Source organism: Gadus morhua, chromosome 12 (assembly GCF_902167405.1).
Source record: "Gadus morhua chromosome 12, gadMor3.0, whole genome shotgun sequence".
Classification (NCBI taxonomy): Eukaryota; Metazoa; Chordata; class Actinopteri; order Gadiformes; family Gadidae; genus Gadus; species Gadus morhua.
The window spans coordinates 23,765,512-23,781,807 of NC_044059.1; the positions used below are offsets into that span (position 1 = coordinate 23,765,512).

The 16,296-nt window shown below is 48.2% G+C and overlaps 1 protein-coding gene across 1 annotated transcript; it reads left to right on the forward strand.

The window, feature by feature from the left end:
• Window positions 1-1,410: 1,410 nt before the first annotated feature.
• On the forward strand, window positions 1,411-12,959 carry lmx1a (LIM homeobox transcription factor 1, alpha). Its single transcript, XM_030373316.1, has 9 exons — window positions 1,411-1,725; window positions 1,879-1,918; window positions 2,233-2,416; window positions 8,615-8,835; window positions 9,437-9,651; window positions 10,072-10,149; window positions 11,318-11,423; window positions 11,645-11,920; window positions 12,556-12,959. The coding sequence occupies exons 2-9, from the start codon at window positions 1,888-1,890 to the stop codon at window positions 12,690-12,692; spliced, it is 1,248 nt and encodes a 415-aa protein (XP_030229176.1). The 5' UTR covers window positions 1,411-1,725; window positions 1,879-1,887; the 3' UTR covers window positions 12,693-12,959.
• The last annotated feature ends 3,337 nt before the right edge of the window (window positions 12,960-16,296 follow it).

Consider the following 16,296-nt stretch of genomic DNA (forward strand, 5'->3'; position numbering starts at 1 on the left):
AACACGTTGTTTTTCTTGACTATGTATTTGAGCGTTGCTACAATCCAACTTTCTTATATTGTTAAACTCACCCATATAATTGATCCGTCTTCTTTCCAAATTGACATGTATTCATTTTTATTAGGCTATTAGAGAATTTGTGACAAACATTTTTTAATGACTATAGATAAAAATCATGTTATTTGTATAATACCCATAAGTGAATACTCATAGGTAGAGCGTTAAGTCCAACAAAACATTGTTGTGTATTCCATGTAAGTCAAATCAAAAGTCACAACACGACTGTTGCGTATCTGTAGGCTTCGAATACAATCGCATCAGCAGTACACTTGGTAATAGATTGGTATTTACCTCCATCCGCCAGCAGGGGGCATTCCCCGTTTATCCCACTTCCTCCCATTCAAACTTAGATTGGTGATCCCGGAGCTGCGGCCGGCCTCTGGGACTGTAGTGTTCTACCACCAGCGAGGAACCTTTCCAAGGGAAGGTAACTCCCGGAGTCAGTGTGATAACCTGACTATTTAAAGTGAAATACTAAATTTCCCTTAAAATCACCATATTTAATTATTTGTTTTTGATGTTTGAAGCATCGAAAAAGTATTTAAGTAGGCCTACCTAGTCCTAATATAAGGGGAAAGTAAATTAAACATCTTCCTAGATTTTCAGAAAAGCAAATCTCTGGATGAATTGGCTGTACAAGAGTTATAAGAAACCATAGCCTAGCCTACCGTATTAGGCCTATAATATTAACTTAATTTATTATTTTCCTTTAGTTTCCTTTAGTTCCTTTAGTTTAGATGATTGTAGTTTATGTTTTATTTATGCAAGCTTATCACCCAAATGCATCTGCGATTTCATCCATATAAGGTTTTAAAAGTTTTGGACGTCATCCCGTTATAGGCTCTATCATGCTTTAATATGCAAAACACATGGCTGGACTTTTTGTAGGATGCAGGCTATATTCCGGTCTATATTAGTCGTAGCGTCATTCCTCAGATGCCGGTTACTGGCAACTTGACGCGTCCTGGCACTTTCATTGTGAAGGATTCCGCAGACGCAGGGGGCCAGCGTCTCCAGATAAGAGGGGGGGTTGAGTTGGGAGGCGATGACAGAGAGACCGTTCCTATGTGCAGGTGCAGGTTATCTCTCTCCACGTCTCTCTCTCTCTCTCTCTCTCTCTCTCTCTCTCTCTCTCTCTCTCTCTCTCTCTCTCTCTCTCTCTCTCTCTCTCTCTCTCTCTCTCTTCCCCTCTCTCTCTCTCTCTCTCTCTCTCTCTCTCTGTCTCTCTCTCTCTCTCTCTCTCTCTCTCTCTCTCTCTCTCTCTCTCTCTCTCTCTCTCTCTCTCTCTCTCTCTCTCTCTCTCTCTCTCTCTCTCTCTCTCTCTCTCTCTCTCTCTCTCTCTCTCTCTCTCTCTCTCTCTCTCTCTCTCTCTCTCTCTCTCTCTCTCTCTCTCTCTCTCTCTCTCTCTCTCGCTGTCTCTTAGATTCGATGTATCTCTATTGCTCTCTCGTCATCACCGAGCCAGCCATCCCTCTTCTGCCGTGTTTCTTTCTAATGGGATAATTGACAAACAGACCCACAGCCGCCGAGGTGGACGCGGACGGGACGCGGAGAAAGTTTGGGTGTTCGGTGTCCGTCGGCCGGAAGGACTGGAGTGAACAATAAGATGAGGAGAAGAGAACTTGGAGGCATTTAAGACAATCTTTCCAAGAGGAGATCTAAGAGGTAGCCTGTCATTAAATTGTATATAATTGTAATTTGAACATTAAAGTTGTTGCTCGTTATCCTCTGTGTTGCTCTTGTTCAACTGTAGTTGAACAGTAATCTGTCATCTGTAGGCCTGGACTTGTCTCTCTAACTGTTACTTTGCCTCTGCAGAACTTTGCCATGGGGGAAGGATCGGCCACCTCGCTCCTTGGTAAACACTACTAGAATTTATTTTTCAATTATTGTTTAAAGGGGAAAATAACGGGCAAAATCAATGACCTAATTTTGTGAACAAATTTAGTTTATCTTCTCTTTAAATATGTAATAACCTCATTATGTGTCTTTTGTAATTTATCCAGCATTCATATTTATTGGCTACCCTAATTTAGTTACAAATAGATTTTCGTTCACATAGTGGCTTCACTATATTATTCTGTTTCTGAGTATGGCGTGAGGACCTGTGAACATAAAAAATACGAATAAATAATGATTTGACCATGCCTCTCTTGTCTTGTGTTCATAAAGATATGGAACAGGGGAAGGCAGTGTGTGCAGGATGCAACTGTCCCATCCGAGACAAGTTCCTGCTCCGAGTCAACGGAGGGCTGTGGCACGAGGCGTGCGTGAGGTGCACGATGTGCGGATGCTCGCTGAAGAACACTTGTTTTCTGCGAGACCACAAACTTTACTGCAAACGGGACTACGTCGAGTAAGTAAACGTTTGTTTTCGCTGTTTGGTCCACACAGGTCCATCATGGCCCGTTTTGGCTTGAAAAATGTGTTATACTGTAACTTGGTTCGAATAGCCACCCTGGAACACTTGAAACAAAGCTTATTCTGTTGGTCATACATCAATCGATTCAGGCCAGAGAAAGCAGATTTCGAAGTCTTAATTACAACACAGTGAAAAAGTTATATTAACATTATAATCGTTATTATTAGATAATCACAAGTAGGCCTATCTGTGGATACTTTTTTGATTTTTCTAGGGGATTGGTATTATCGTCATTACTTTAATGATAATAACCAATAATAATGATAATAATATTATCATTATCATTATAATAAAATATATTATATTTATTTGCCTGATTGCTTTCATAAAATTATAACCTAAATCTATCCAATCCCTAAATTATATTATAAAGAGTCCAAGCAGACTTTTGTTTGTATTTTATCAGGTACAACACATTTTTGGCGGCCATAATATATTTTACTTATGCCATTAAAAGTTAAACAATTGATTTTGTCATTTTAATTCATTATATTGATGCAAGTAGGTTTTAACATGAGCCTTACTTGAAAATATATCGCCTATATCATCCTTGCACTTTCATACATTTCACAAAACTATTAAAGCTGCTGAAAGTAAAAAAATAAAATAATGGTCAAATCAAGCAACCTTGTAAGTTGTATATAGGAGTGTTTGTGTGCATTATTGTTACGAGGCGGAGTGCCCCTATGTTAAGATGACTTCCTGAAAAGCTGGCAAAGGTTTGCAGCGGGAACAAGGTGACTGCAGGGGAAGGGGTCACATGGGTCCTGGAATGTGAGAAGCACGTATAGAGTACACACACACACATACACACACACACACACACACACACACACACACACACACACACACACACACACACACACACACACACACACACACACACACACACACACACACACACACACTAACACCCCCACCCCCACACACACAAACACACACATACAGCACCATGAAAACACTCCAACACATTCGCACACATGCACACAAACAAACACATACACACAATCGCACACCTTTGCGTACAGACATGGTTGGATCCAGGGGAGAGCTCAACTGACACATTGTCAAAACGTGTTAACATTTCCAGGCCTGTTGGTGTGGCAACCGCAAGCTGGGGACAACATATGGTGTCGTCAAAGAGGCAGTAACCTCCCTTCTACCCACCATACCTTTTTTGGTTTAACTCCAGGACTGACACAAATACCCCGCACACACACACACACACACACACACACACGCACACACGCACGCACGCACGCACGCACGCACGCACGCACGCACGCACGCACGCACGCACGCACGCACACACACACACACACACACACACACACACACACACACACACACACACTTACTCACACATACATACACATCCTCATACATACACGCACACACATTCACACACACACTTGCCTCACACCTAACCAAAGGCCAAGACGAAAGCGATACGCTTTATGAACGCGTCCAGATCACATTATTTCTGAACAATTTGCCGACGGTCAGACTGCCAAATGACTGCTGAGGAACTCTAGATTTCTGTAACTGCTCCTATACCCGACTGAAATTAGCCTTACACTCGCTTACCTTCACCAAACAGAAATGAGTCTTTTGTGATGTTAAAGGGATGTTGTTTATTGACTGCCCTGTTGAACATAGGCCCCGCAACCAAACGCCTTTATGTCTTGTCATGCGGTCAAAACACATTTTCAGATTTTTTCAGATTTTCCGATGAAACGGAAGCCATTGAAACAGTATCTCGAACACCCGAATCCGTCAGCGATTTCATCAGCGGAAGGCCAGAACAGGGCAGGGAGAGCGAATTTGGCGCTCGTCTTTCAGGGGGGTTCAGCTGGGAGTGTGGGGATCAGGGATATTTCCGGGCACGGCCTGCACCGACGCAAGAGAGTGTGAGTGATAGAGCAGGTCCGAGAGGAGGAGGATGAGGTAATTAGGCGGGCGGAGAGTAGCTAGCCATATGCTAGGAGGGGCCTGGGGGGGATCCCTGCAGTCCAGAGGGTCGGTGTGAACTTATTTTTAAGGAAGAAGGGGGGGGGGTTGCGGGTGGGTGTGTGCCTGGCGCTCGATGCCCAGGCATCTGGGTAGCCGGGCTCATAGGGGCCCCCCCGCGTTGGGCGGGGGGACCGAGCCCAGCCGACCGTGAGATATCTGACCTGACCAATTAGCAGGAGGCCAGGTGCCAGGCCCCGCCTCCGAGGTGTGATGTGCCCTCTGATCGGTTTCATTTTTTTTGTGTATGCTTTTGTAGTTTTATCGTTGCCCATTTGAGTCTGATCATAAGCGTTGATACAGCCTGTGGCGGGGATTGTCCCTCCGCACGCACCGTAGTGCCTGCTCCCCTTTTTAAGGTCACCTTTTCGGTCACTTTTTTTACTAAACCATGACCAAATTCAGCTATTAACACTTATAGTTAAACGACCGGGTTATCTTAGACCCGTGACAAGTTGCACAGAGTTTTCATCATTGGCATAACACAGGTGTCCCTCATAATAATAATTCTGGGTACGCTACTGTTTGGTACCAACGCACGGGTAGTGGACTAAACTAATGTGAAGATTATTTAGATAGAGTATTTTATGTGTTATGAGTGTCACCTGTGTTTGTCTTTTATAATCGGTCAATGGATTATTTTCTGATTTGAATGAACTGCATTGATACTGAGAATCAGCCATACACTTGTAAGAAGGACTCTGTATCTGTGTGTGTGTGTGTGGAAAGATACGCTACCATACAGAAACTCCCAGCACTGGTCTTCCAACCTTTCTTGTATGTCCCTGGTCCGGGTGACTGGTCGTGGCGGCGTGTGATGTACATGTTTATTATAAGATGGTCAGAAGATCCCCTCAGATGGGCTGACTGGTTTTGGTCACTTGGCGGCCTGAACAACAGATTGATCGTCAGGTCTGAGTGAAGCCACATCGCCGGTTCACTTGACCCCAGATCCTTATCTTGATACACGGCCCCTTGTCAATGTGTTTATCAAAGGTCCTGAGTTAACCTGATCTAGAAACAGGATCTGTCGGCATGGCCGCCGGACAAGCCTGCTGCCGCTAAAGGTTAGCTTTAGAAGTCAGGGCAACAACAATAGGGGAGCAACCCACTGCTGTGTGTGTGTTTGTATGTGTGTGTGTGTGTGTGTGTGTGTGTGTGTGTGTGTGTGTGTGTGTGTGTGTGTGTGTGTGTGTGTGTGTGTGTGTGTGTGTGTGAGTGCTCTGTGTGTGTCTTTGTGTGTTTGTGTGTGTGTTTGTGATAGTGCTCTGTGGGTGTCTTTGTGTGTATGTAAGTGTGTATGCACGGCCGCGTGTGTCTGTGTACGGCCTGTGTGTGTTCAAGCCTGTGTATGTGTGCGAGTATGTTTGTGTGTGTGTGTGTGTGTGTGTTTGTGTGTGTATGTGATCTCAACACAAGCTCTATCTAAATGACATCAAGCTTGTCATACATCAGCTCAATGGTGCATTATCCGGGATGAAGCCCCCGCATTTGCTGACTTATTGCTTTCAGCGTTGCTCGTGGCTAATTGCCAGCCCCCTGAATTCAGAGAGGTCCCGTCCTTACCCAGTCTGAGAGTTCCCGCTCTCTGACGGCGTACCTTACGGCCAACCATGTTAACGGAAACACTGAAATATTAAACACGAGCGGCAAGTATTGAAGTTACTTTAACCTTTGCGCGAACAACACTTAAGCGGGCCACGCTCCATAATCTAATAACACTAAAGTGGTCAATTCTGGGTAATGGAAAAGCAATGAACGGGAGGTGTATGACCGCTCCGGGCACTTACGTCCAACCAGGGCCCCCTGTTTCCCCCCTGTTGACAAGCACATGCATTAACATCATATTACGGCACGGAGGCAATCGCTTTGGGTTTTTGCTTTGTAGCATCGGCACCAAAACATTTGAGGTATTTCCCAGCGCGATGCTTCCCTTTGAAGGGGCTTCCTTGATGTATTGTTGCAAAGCAGGAATGTGCGAACACCGCTGACGGTATGTCGGCCGTATTAAAACGCTGTCCGTGGCGGTGGTCAGTGAGGCGAGTTGTTTGCGTCGGTCAAGAAGCCCGGCTGACCTCTGTTTCTGAGCTAATGGGCTTTGCCGGTTTCCCTAGCGACCCCACGGCAACAGTAATAGGTCCCAGAAATGTTTGGCTTTCGGATGTGTCAGCCCAAGTCCTACCGGCTCAAAGGGGTGCATCGGGTGTTTGCTCGCCGTGTGTTTGAGTTGCCACTTTTTCGCAATCGGATGGAATGAAATAGTTATGGTGGAGTTTTGGCCGAGTTTGTTTGTGAGTAAAGTGTTTCCAGGCAGGCCGACACTTTTCAGTTTTTTCGCATGTTTTATTTATTGTTTGAATCCCAAAACACTTGTGGTCGTGCGTCGCGTGGACAAGGATGCTCTCTTGGCCAAACAAAGAAGGGGGGGGGTTGTGTCCGTTTTCCTCCCAACTCCTCTGCGCGGACTGCGCCGTTGACCCCCATAGTCAACGCCTGCAGACAAACGCCAGCTCCGGAATGATGACGCATCGTCCTATGGGGACAGACCCAAGATGCTGTGGTGGTGCCAGCCAGAACCAACAATAGCCCCCGCCGCTTGGGGGCCGGCTCTGCCTTTGTCCGGCCCTGGTTAAGCAGACTTAGGGATAATTCCGCGGATAATTCCCGAGACCGACGGCTCAGCCGCTCACACCATGAGCTCCAGTGTCCCCCCCTGGCTCCTGGAGCCATGGCCTGCCGTGCGGCCTTTCTGCCTCCGCCCCACGACTGGGGCCTCGAACACGGAGGCCGGAGCCACCAGTAACTCCCCCCCCCCACCCCCTCTCTCTCCCCCCCTCCCACCCTTGCTGTCTGTCTCTCTCTCTCTCTCTCTCTCTCTCTCTCTCTCTCTCTCTCTCTCTCTCTCTCTCTCTCTCTCTCTCTCTCTCTCTCTCTCTCTCTCTCCCTCCCTCCCTCCCTCCCTCTCTCTCTCTCTCTCTCTCTCTCTCTCTCTCTCTCTCTCTCTCTCTCTCTCTCTCTCCCCCTCTCTCTCTCTCTCTCTCTCTCTCTCTCTCTCTCTCTCTCTCTCTCTCTCTCTCTCTCTCTCTCTCTCTCTCTCTCCCTCTCTCTCTCTCTCTCTCTCTCTCTCTCTCTCTCTCTCTCTACGGCTTGGCCCCACCAGTCGTGGTTGCCAGGCGCTAAGACGCACACTCGCCGCTCTGGGGGTATGTGTGTCTGAGTGAGCCCCGAGGGCCTGAAGTGGGAGGCGGTGGGGAGGGGGGGGAGTGGGGGGGGAAGGGGGGGGGGGGGGGGGGGGGGGTTGGAGGTGAAAGGAGGAGAAGTCAGGGTCGGTTTGATCGACAGCTTGACGCAGCAACATTCCAGCATTTTTTTGGTGTCTGTTTCTCCGTCACTACGAGGATTCCTTTCTTATTGGGGAGGAGGAGGTGGGGATTTTGTCCCTCAAGTGCCCCCAGACGGAGACTCTCTCTCCCCCCCCCCCACCCCAAGACGCACTCGACAAAACAAAAACATTGCTCCCCTCCTCCCCTCCCCTCCTTGTTCACAGACTTCTCACACTTACTCTTTTTTTTTTTGCCATTCCACTTCACCACCTCCCCTCCCTGTCCCTCTCCTTATCCCTTTCTCCCCCTCAATCTCTCTCTTTGTCTCTCTCCCTTCCTCTCCCTGTCTCCCCCTTCTCTCTCTCTCTCCCTATTCTCACCCTCCCCATCTCTCTCTCTCTCTCTCTCTCTCTCTCTCTCTCTCTCTCTCTCTCTCTCTCTCTCTCTCTCTCTCTCTCTCTCTCTCTCTCTCTCTCTCTCTCCCTCCCTCCTCCTTCCTCTCTTCCACCCTCCTCCTCCCTCCCTCCCTCTTTCCTCCTCCCTCTCTCTTCCCTTCCTCCTCCTCCCTCCCTTCTTCCCCCTCTCCTCCTCACCCCTCTCTCTCCTCCTCCCTCCCTCTCTCTTCCTCCTTCTCCCTCCCTCTCCTCCATCCCCCCCTCTCTCCTCCATCCCCCCCTCTCTCACTCCTCCTCCCTCCCTCTCTCGTCCTCCTTCTCCCTCCCTCTCCTCCATCCCCCCCTCTCTCCTCCTCCCTCCTCCTCCTCCTCCTCCTCCCTCCCTCCCCCCTCTCCTCCTGCAGCCTGTTTGCGGTGCGCTGTGCCGGCTGTGCGGAGGCCGTCTCCCCGGTGGACCTGGTGATGCGGGCGGGGCTGGCCGTGTTCCACCTGCGCTGCTTCGCCTGCAGCGCCTGCTCCGGCCGCCTGCAAACTGGCGACCGCTGCGTGCTCCGGGACGGGCGACTGCTGTGCTCCCGGGACGGGTACCACCGGGGCCGGGCCAGCCCTGCCCGCTCTGACACAGGTCTTTATCTTCCCTTGTTTTTCTCTTTCTTCCCTTTCGTGGTTTTATTATTATTCTTTTTTTGGTTGTTTGTTAGACTGCTTTTCCCCCACCAGCTAATGTTTTCAGTCCCACCCTCCCCCCTCCCTCTCTCTCCCTCTCCAGCCATACATCCCTTCTATTTCCTTTCTCTCTCTCTCTCCCTCTCCATCAATATTCTTCTCTCTCTACCACTATTCCTCTCTCTCTCTATCACTGTTCCATTTTCTCTCTACCATTATTCCTCCCTCTCTCTACCACTATCCCTCTCTCTCTACCACTATTCCTCTCTCTCTCTACCACTATTCCTCTCTCTCTCTACCACTATTCCTCTCTCTCTCTACCAATATTCCTCTCTCTCTACCACTATTCCTCTCTCTCTCTATCACTGTTCCATTTTCTCTCTACCATTATTCCTCCCTCTCTCTACCACTTTCCTTCTCTCTCTACCACTATTCCTCTCTCTCTCTCTACCACTATTCCTCTCTCTCTCTACCACTATTCCTCTGTTCCACGTGCCTACGTAGAAACACAACGCTACCACATACTAACATCTACGCACCATGTGTCTACCACCCCTCAGATAAGAGTGATGAGGAGGAGGAGGTGGAGGAGGAGGAAGAGGAGGAAGAGGAGGAGGAGGAGAAGAAGTTGGTGGAGAAGGTGGCTGGCCGGCCCAGCAGGAGAGAGGAGCTGGAGAGCAGCAAGCGTCCCAAGAGGCCCCGTACCATCCTGACCACGCAGCAGAGACGAGCCTTCAAGGCCTCCTTCGAGGTGTCTTCGAAGCCCTGCAGAAAGGTAGCACTGCCTTCAGCTCATCGGTCACATGAAGACCCTGTGGTTCAGTCTGGGCGATGGGGTGCTTGTTGCTAGTTGTTGAAAGGTGCTGTGATCGATGTCAGTACAGTCCGGTGTCTATTCGTAGTCGACATCCTAGTCCAACCTCCTGCACTCCATTGTTTCTGAAAAGCACAAGGAGATATTTTCAAAGAAAATATCTGCTTAATGGCTAAATAATAAATAGCAGAATTGCAAAACGTGCCAGAAAAAATATAGCTCAATATTGTTTAATTTGTAGTCTCATATTATACAGAAAATGAAATGTTACAATAAAATAAATCTTCCTGAAAGTCACTTTTAGCGGTCATTGTTTATTGACCTCTGTTTCACGTTTCTCTCTCTTTCCTGGTTTCTTCCTTTCTTAACTCCTCACCCAAGGTGAGGGAGACCTTGGCTTCCGAGACAGGACTCAGCGTTCGGGTCGTTCAAGTCTGGTTCCAGAACCAGAGAGCCAAGGTAATAGGAAGACACACGCACACACAAAAACACACACACACACACACACACACACACACGTATGCGCACACACACACACACACGCAGCCACACACACACACTTGCGCAAACATGCATGCAGGCAAGCACACAGACACACACACATGCCTGCGCATGCACACACACACACACACACACACACACACACACACACACACACACACACACACACACACACACACACACACACACACACTACTAATAAAAGAGCTCTTTCGCCACTGTGTTGGGCTGCCAGAGGGGAAATCAGTCCTGTTATCTGCTCATACAGGAAACCGATGACATCTCCTCTCTAGATTGCTCTAGATTATGTCTTGTATTTCCTAGCAAAGTGTGTGCCGGTTTTTCTTCTCTGCCCCTGTAATGACCTCTGTTTCCGCCGCTGTGATCCGAACAGACCGAACTAAACAACAAACACTGTAACGAACCGTACAGAACATTTAAATAGAAGGAGCCCTGTGACCCCTATAGAACAGAGAGAGAGAGACAGAGAGAGAGAGAGAGAGAGAGAGAGAGAGAGAGAGAGAGAGAGAGAGAGAGAGAGAGGGAGAGAGAGAGAGAGAGAGAGAGAGAGAGAGAGAGAGAGAGAGAGAGAGAGAGAGAGAGAGAGAGAGGGAGAGAGAGGGAGAGAGAGAGAGAGAGAGAGAGAAGTACAAATGGGGGTCTTTGCAGTGAGCGTGACCCTACCCAGAGGCAGGACCTGTAGTGTGTTTGTTAATGCAGTCTACCTGTGTAGTTTGTGTGTGTGTGTGTGTGTGTGTGTGTGTGTGTGTGTGTGTGTGTGTGTGTGTGTGTGTGTGTGTGTGTGTGTGTGTGTGTGTGTGTGTGTTAATTGTGGTCCGGGTACCCGTTCAGATGAAGTAGCTGGGTCTACCTGTGTTGTGTGTGTGTGTGTGTGTGTGTGTGTGTGTGTGTGTGTGTGTGTGTGTGTGTGTGTTAATTGTGGTCCGGGTACCCGTTCAGATGAAGTAGCTGGGTCTACCTGTGTTGTGTGTGTGTGTGTGTGTGTGTGTGTGTGTGTGTGTGTGTGTGTGTGTGTGTGTGTGTGTGTGTGTGTGTGTGTGTGTGTGTGTGTGTGTGTGTGTGTGTGTGTGTGTGTTAATGCGGTCCGGTTGTCCTTTCGGTTCAGATGAAGAAGCTGGCCCGGAGGCAGCAGCAGCAGCACGACCAGCAGGCTCAGAAGCAGCAAGTGGACCAACCCTCACATGGTACCGACACCGTCATGTCCCTGAAAGGTGACCCAGAGAGAAACTAACAAAAAACATGCACGTACGCCGGTACACGCATGCACACACATGCACCACACACAAGTTGAAAAAGAAAATTATAAATAATTATACACACAATAATGAAAGGTTTTTCATATAACGAGGGACAGAAATCGGGTGCCTTTTCTTATTACCTTCTTTTCTTAAGTGACCACTGTATTCACTCATGCTGTGTCTGTGTACCACAGTGCCCCCCTGTGGTGACTCGACCCCCATCCAGGACCTGCTGGGACCCTCCTCCTTCCACCACTACCACCAACCCCATCATCACCATCCTCAATCTCATCCTCATCATCATCATCATCATCATCATCATCAGCTTCACCCACATCATCTTCATCATCATCCTCATCAGGAGCAGCCCCTAGGACTCACCGGGCTGGACCCCCATGGCTTCGACCTGGACCCCTTCAGGCAGGGTCTCACCCCGCCCCAGATGCCTGGCGACCACATGAACCCTTATGGTGAGGCTGTGAGCGTGGTGGAGGGCCGGGGCATGATAGAGCATTACACTGCAATGACTGACAGCCGTTTGGCAGAGGCCTGGACTCAACATGGCCGACCGGTGAGGTAGAAGAGAACCAACGCATGCGATTACATTTATAGTTTACATTTAGGCCATTTAGCAGATGCTTTTATCCAAAGTGACTTGCAATGAGTACATTTGTCAGCAGAAAGAGAAACGATATATTGCTGTCGGTACAGTAAGGTTGTTCATAGAAACAAGTGCCAAGCACCAACTATTAGGTTAGGTTAACCCATTCCCAGTAAACAACAAAGATAGCTAGGACAAGATGCTACACCATGCTAATTACTTTTTAAGTGCAAGGATGTACAACATACCATAAGTGTGTACATAAAGTACCAGGACCTACAACATACAATAGGTGGATAAGAGGGGTGTGGTTGGGGGGGTTCTTTTTGTCATTTGTGATATCACTAGTTATAAAAAAAAAAAGAGTTAACCATTGTTACAATTAAACGTATGTTCAATTTTTTTTTCAATATTATAACTATAAAACATAGACGTTCAAAAAACAATACGTCAGACTCATTGTAACGACATGCGCCGTTCGCATGTGATCTTTTGTCCCGTCAGGTCTGTACAGTGACGCGACGGAGGGGGAACTCCTGTGTCCGCTGACCGACAACCACTGCCTCTCCCTGGGGGCCTCCTCCGTCCTCACCCCCATCGACCGCCTCTGCTCCATGCAGGACTCCTACTTCACCGCCTGAGAGCCACAGCGACGTCCACGTGGCTCGGCCGCCCCTAGCAGAGGCTGCTGGCCTGCTCCTCTGTGGGACCATAAGGACCTCTGTTGGACCATAGTTTACCACCGAGGGATGGTAAACTGTACAATGACCTCACCCTCTCCCCTCATTGGACCATGGGACAGAAAGGATTGTAGATCGGCAATGGTTGCAACGAGGGAATTTACGGGTGGACTGGATAAGCACATCTGCAATTGCATGATTGTATTCAGAACCCCCCCCCCCCCCCCCCCCCCCAACGGACAATGCAGACCTCAAAATTGTTGTTTTTTGTTGTAAATGCATGGTGATTCCAGACGAAATATCCACAACGCTTGACAGTCAAATCCTGCAATTATATAAATTGTACTTATAGCTTGTATAAATATTGGTGTGCTCTTGTTCATTTTTATTTATTTCTGTTTGTGTGTGTGTGTGTGTGTGTGTGTGTGTGTGTGTGTGTGTGTGTGTGTGTGTGTGTGTGTGTGTGTGTGTGTGTGTGTGTGTGTGTTAGTGTGTGTGTGTGTGTATGTGTGTGATGTTCTGCATTATGTGAATTCACACTCAATAAATCAAGGCTGTACTATATAAACATGCAGCTTAATGGTGACATGATGAACGTATTGCATGTGTGACCTCAGTCCGGAGCAGTGGAGGCTGATGGGAGGGATAGGGGATATGGGTGTTCGTGCTACTGGAGGGTGGGGTAGGGTTAGTGGTAGGTTACCGCCAGGTTAGTCCATCCGCAGGGCTTATCGGTCCCATCTCTCCGTCAGATGGCCGAGGCATCTTCCAGTGGATGGCGTCTGTGTGCGTGTGTGCATGTGTGTGTGTGGGTGCGTGTGTGTGTGTGTATGTGTGTGAGTGTGTGTGTGTGTGTGTGTGTGTGTGTGTGTGTGTGTGTGTGTGTGTGTGCATGTCTGTGTGTGTGGGTGTATGTGTGTGAGTGTGTGTGTGTGTGTGGATCAGCAGAGTCTGCTGGGCTCTTGACAGGAGGAACAGGGTCAGCTACAGGTAAGAACCACTTCAAGACCCCCCCCCACCACACACACACAATCCCCCCAGCCATCCTCAACACTCCGGTTCAAAGGTGCCTTTTCTTCTTCTTCTTCTTCTTCTCCTTCTCCTCCGCCTCCTCCTTCGTCGTCTTCTTCTTCCCTTCATGTTCTTATTTTTGCTACCTCGAGTCAAAGGAGTGTGTGTATATAAGACCACCCAGGTATATTTTCTGTGCCCAGCTGGAATGCACTCATTGTGGACATGCGGGGGGGGGGGGGGGGGGGGGGCGGCTGCTGGGGGGGCAGAATGCAGAAGGGGCGACACACAGATATGAAGGCCCACTGTATAGAGTGGCTCCTTGCCCCGGCCGTGAACCCTCCCCGGGACGCCTCTCATATTTCCCAGTATGAAATCAGACCTCGCCGGCCAGGGAGCACAAGTCAATGGTCAGGAACAATCCAACTGTCTGTCAGCGTGGTATGCCACAGCCGAGCAGAGCCAAAGCAGTGTGCAGTGTGTAATTGTAGTGTGTGAGTGTGTGTGTGTGTAAGTGTCATTGTAGTGTGTGTGTCATTGTAGTGTGTGTGTAGTGTGTGTAGTGTAGTTTAGTGTAGTGTATGTGTGTGTGTGTGTGTGTGTTTGTGTCTGTGATAATCCAAAAAAGGTATGTTATAAACACACACACACATACACACGTACACGCACATACACACACACACAAACTTACACACACTAAACACACACACGCACACACACACACACAGGCACACACACACACACAGACGCACACACACACAAATATATGAAAGAGCGAGAGTGAGATAAAGAGAGAGTATCATCACGTTCATCATTTCTCTGCGCAAACATTTACACATTTCTGTGTACAATGGAGAGCACAATGAATGAATGTCTGTTTTTCCTTCCAGTAGTCGGAAGAAAAGCGATTATAAAGTATGAGGGCAGGACGCCAAGAGACTCACCTGCAGGCCTTTCTCCTTCCTGTGGGCTAGCCCGGGCACAGTAAGGGCCCTTACATAGTCGACGCGAGCGACGCGCGTAAACGACGTGAGTGACGCGAGCGTCGCGCTTCCTTTCATAGTCTACACAGCATACGCGAACGTCGCGGGCAATGCATGACATGCAATACACCACTCACGCCATGGGTGGCAGCAGAGTCACCGGTGTTTTCGCGGGGGCACGTTCCAGGTGACGGTCCGATCAAAGTGGATACGGAAGAAGAGTGATGAAGCGCAGAGATAGGCGGTGGTATGTGCGCCCTTTAAATACCACACGAGATCAGGATGGGGAATTTGTTTCTCTGGTGCTTCCAATGCGAAGTATGGACGAGGAGAGGCATTTCCAGTATTTTCGGATGTCGGCGCCAAAGTTTGATGATCTCCTTTCGCGAGTCATCCGATATCTTCCCGACTCACCAAAACCGGCCCTTGTCAGGGAGCAGCTGGCAGATTATTTTTTGTCAGATGCTGGCGTGTTTCCCCACCAGTAGGCTACAATGTGCTACGATTGGGTATGCGCAGCGACCAATAAATGTATATACATTGGTCACTTGGAAGCATGACTTTTGATTCATTAGTTATCATGTTACACAAGTTACCTCATTTGGTTTACGTCAAACTCATTAATTCATATCCATATAAAATGTTTGTAGGCTACAACGAGCTATTGCCTTGACAGATGAATGAATTATATAAGTGTAGGCCTATAGCCAAAGGCTTTAAGCTATAGGGCATAATGTCCACAGAAATTATATGGTAGGCAACATTATTAGAGAAAAGGGGTTTATTTATCAAATACAGAAAATAGTCCCATCATACACGCACACATTTTTAATTCACTACACACTCACGCTTTCAAATTTCATTCACTCAAAGAGGCTACTGAACTTATGTTTCACACAGAACATGAACATTTATGTTTCACAGAACGTGAACACAAAACATTACGTAATTAATTCAAATAGGCTAATTCTAAAACAAATAAGGCCAGCAATAGAACGAATATCGGGTGACAAGAATATCATTAAAATGGCTCACAATCCCGCATCAGCTGTCTGATGTCGCGCATCAAAATAGCACTTTGACCCTGTGGAACGGTTCGCATAAATTGGCACAGATAATTTGTAAAAGAGACGTCAAGTCATTCTTATCACGTTCCCGCATCCTCTCATATGTTCTTCTGTAAATATAACCTATAGTAGTAATAATGTACAATATTTGCAGTATCGCCCCCACCGACAACGCTTGGTATTGCAGGAATCGGCGCGTCGCGTATCAAAAATTTGGAGGACGCGTTTTGCTACGCTTCGACGCTTAATGGCGGCCGAAGCGTCGCGTCGCGTAGCCTTTTGGACGCGTAAGCGTAGCGTTGCGTCGACTATGTAAGGGCCCTAAGCAGTTGGCAGGCGTGCGCTCATGTCCACAGCATCCGATTGGACAAGAGTGGGGGCGGGAGGGGGGAGTAATCAAAAGTATGATCATACGGCCACAGTGGGCAGCAATAACCTCATTATTATTCAGACGGTAGCCAAACAGTTCCCTGTCAACAGTTTGGTTATTTATTGCAACCCCCA

Excerpts from the sequence above, each read along its gene's own strand:
- lmx1a (XM_030373316.1), top strand. The coding sequence starts at position 1,888 with ATGGGGGAAGGATCGGCCACCTCGCTCCTTG. Across the intron at positions 9,652-10,071 it reads CTTCGAAGCCCTGCAGAAAG|GTGAGGGAGACCTTGGCTTC; the intron begins GTAGCACTGCCT and ends TCCTCACCCAAG. Across the intron at positions 11,424-11,644 it reads CACCGTCATGTCCCTGAAAG|TGCCCCCCTGTGGTGACTCG; the intron begins GTGACCCAGAGA and ends TGTGTACCACAG.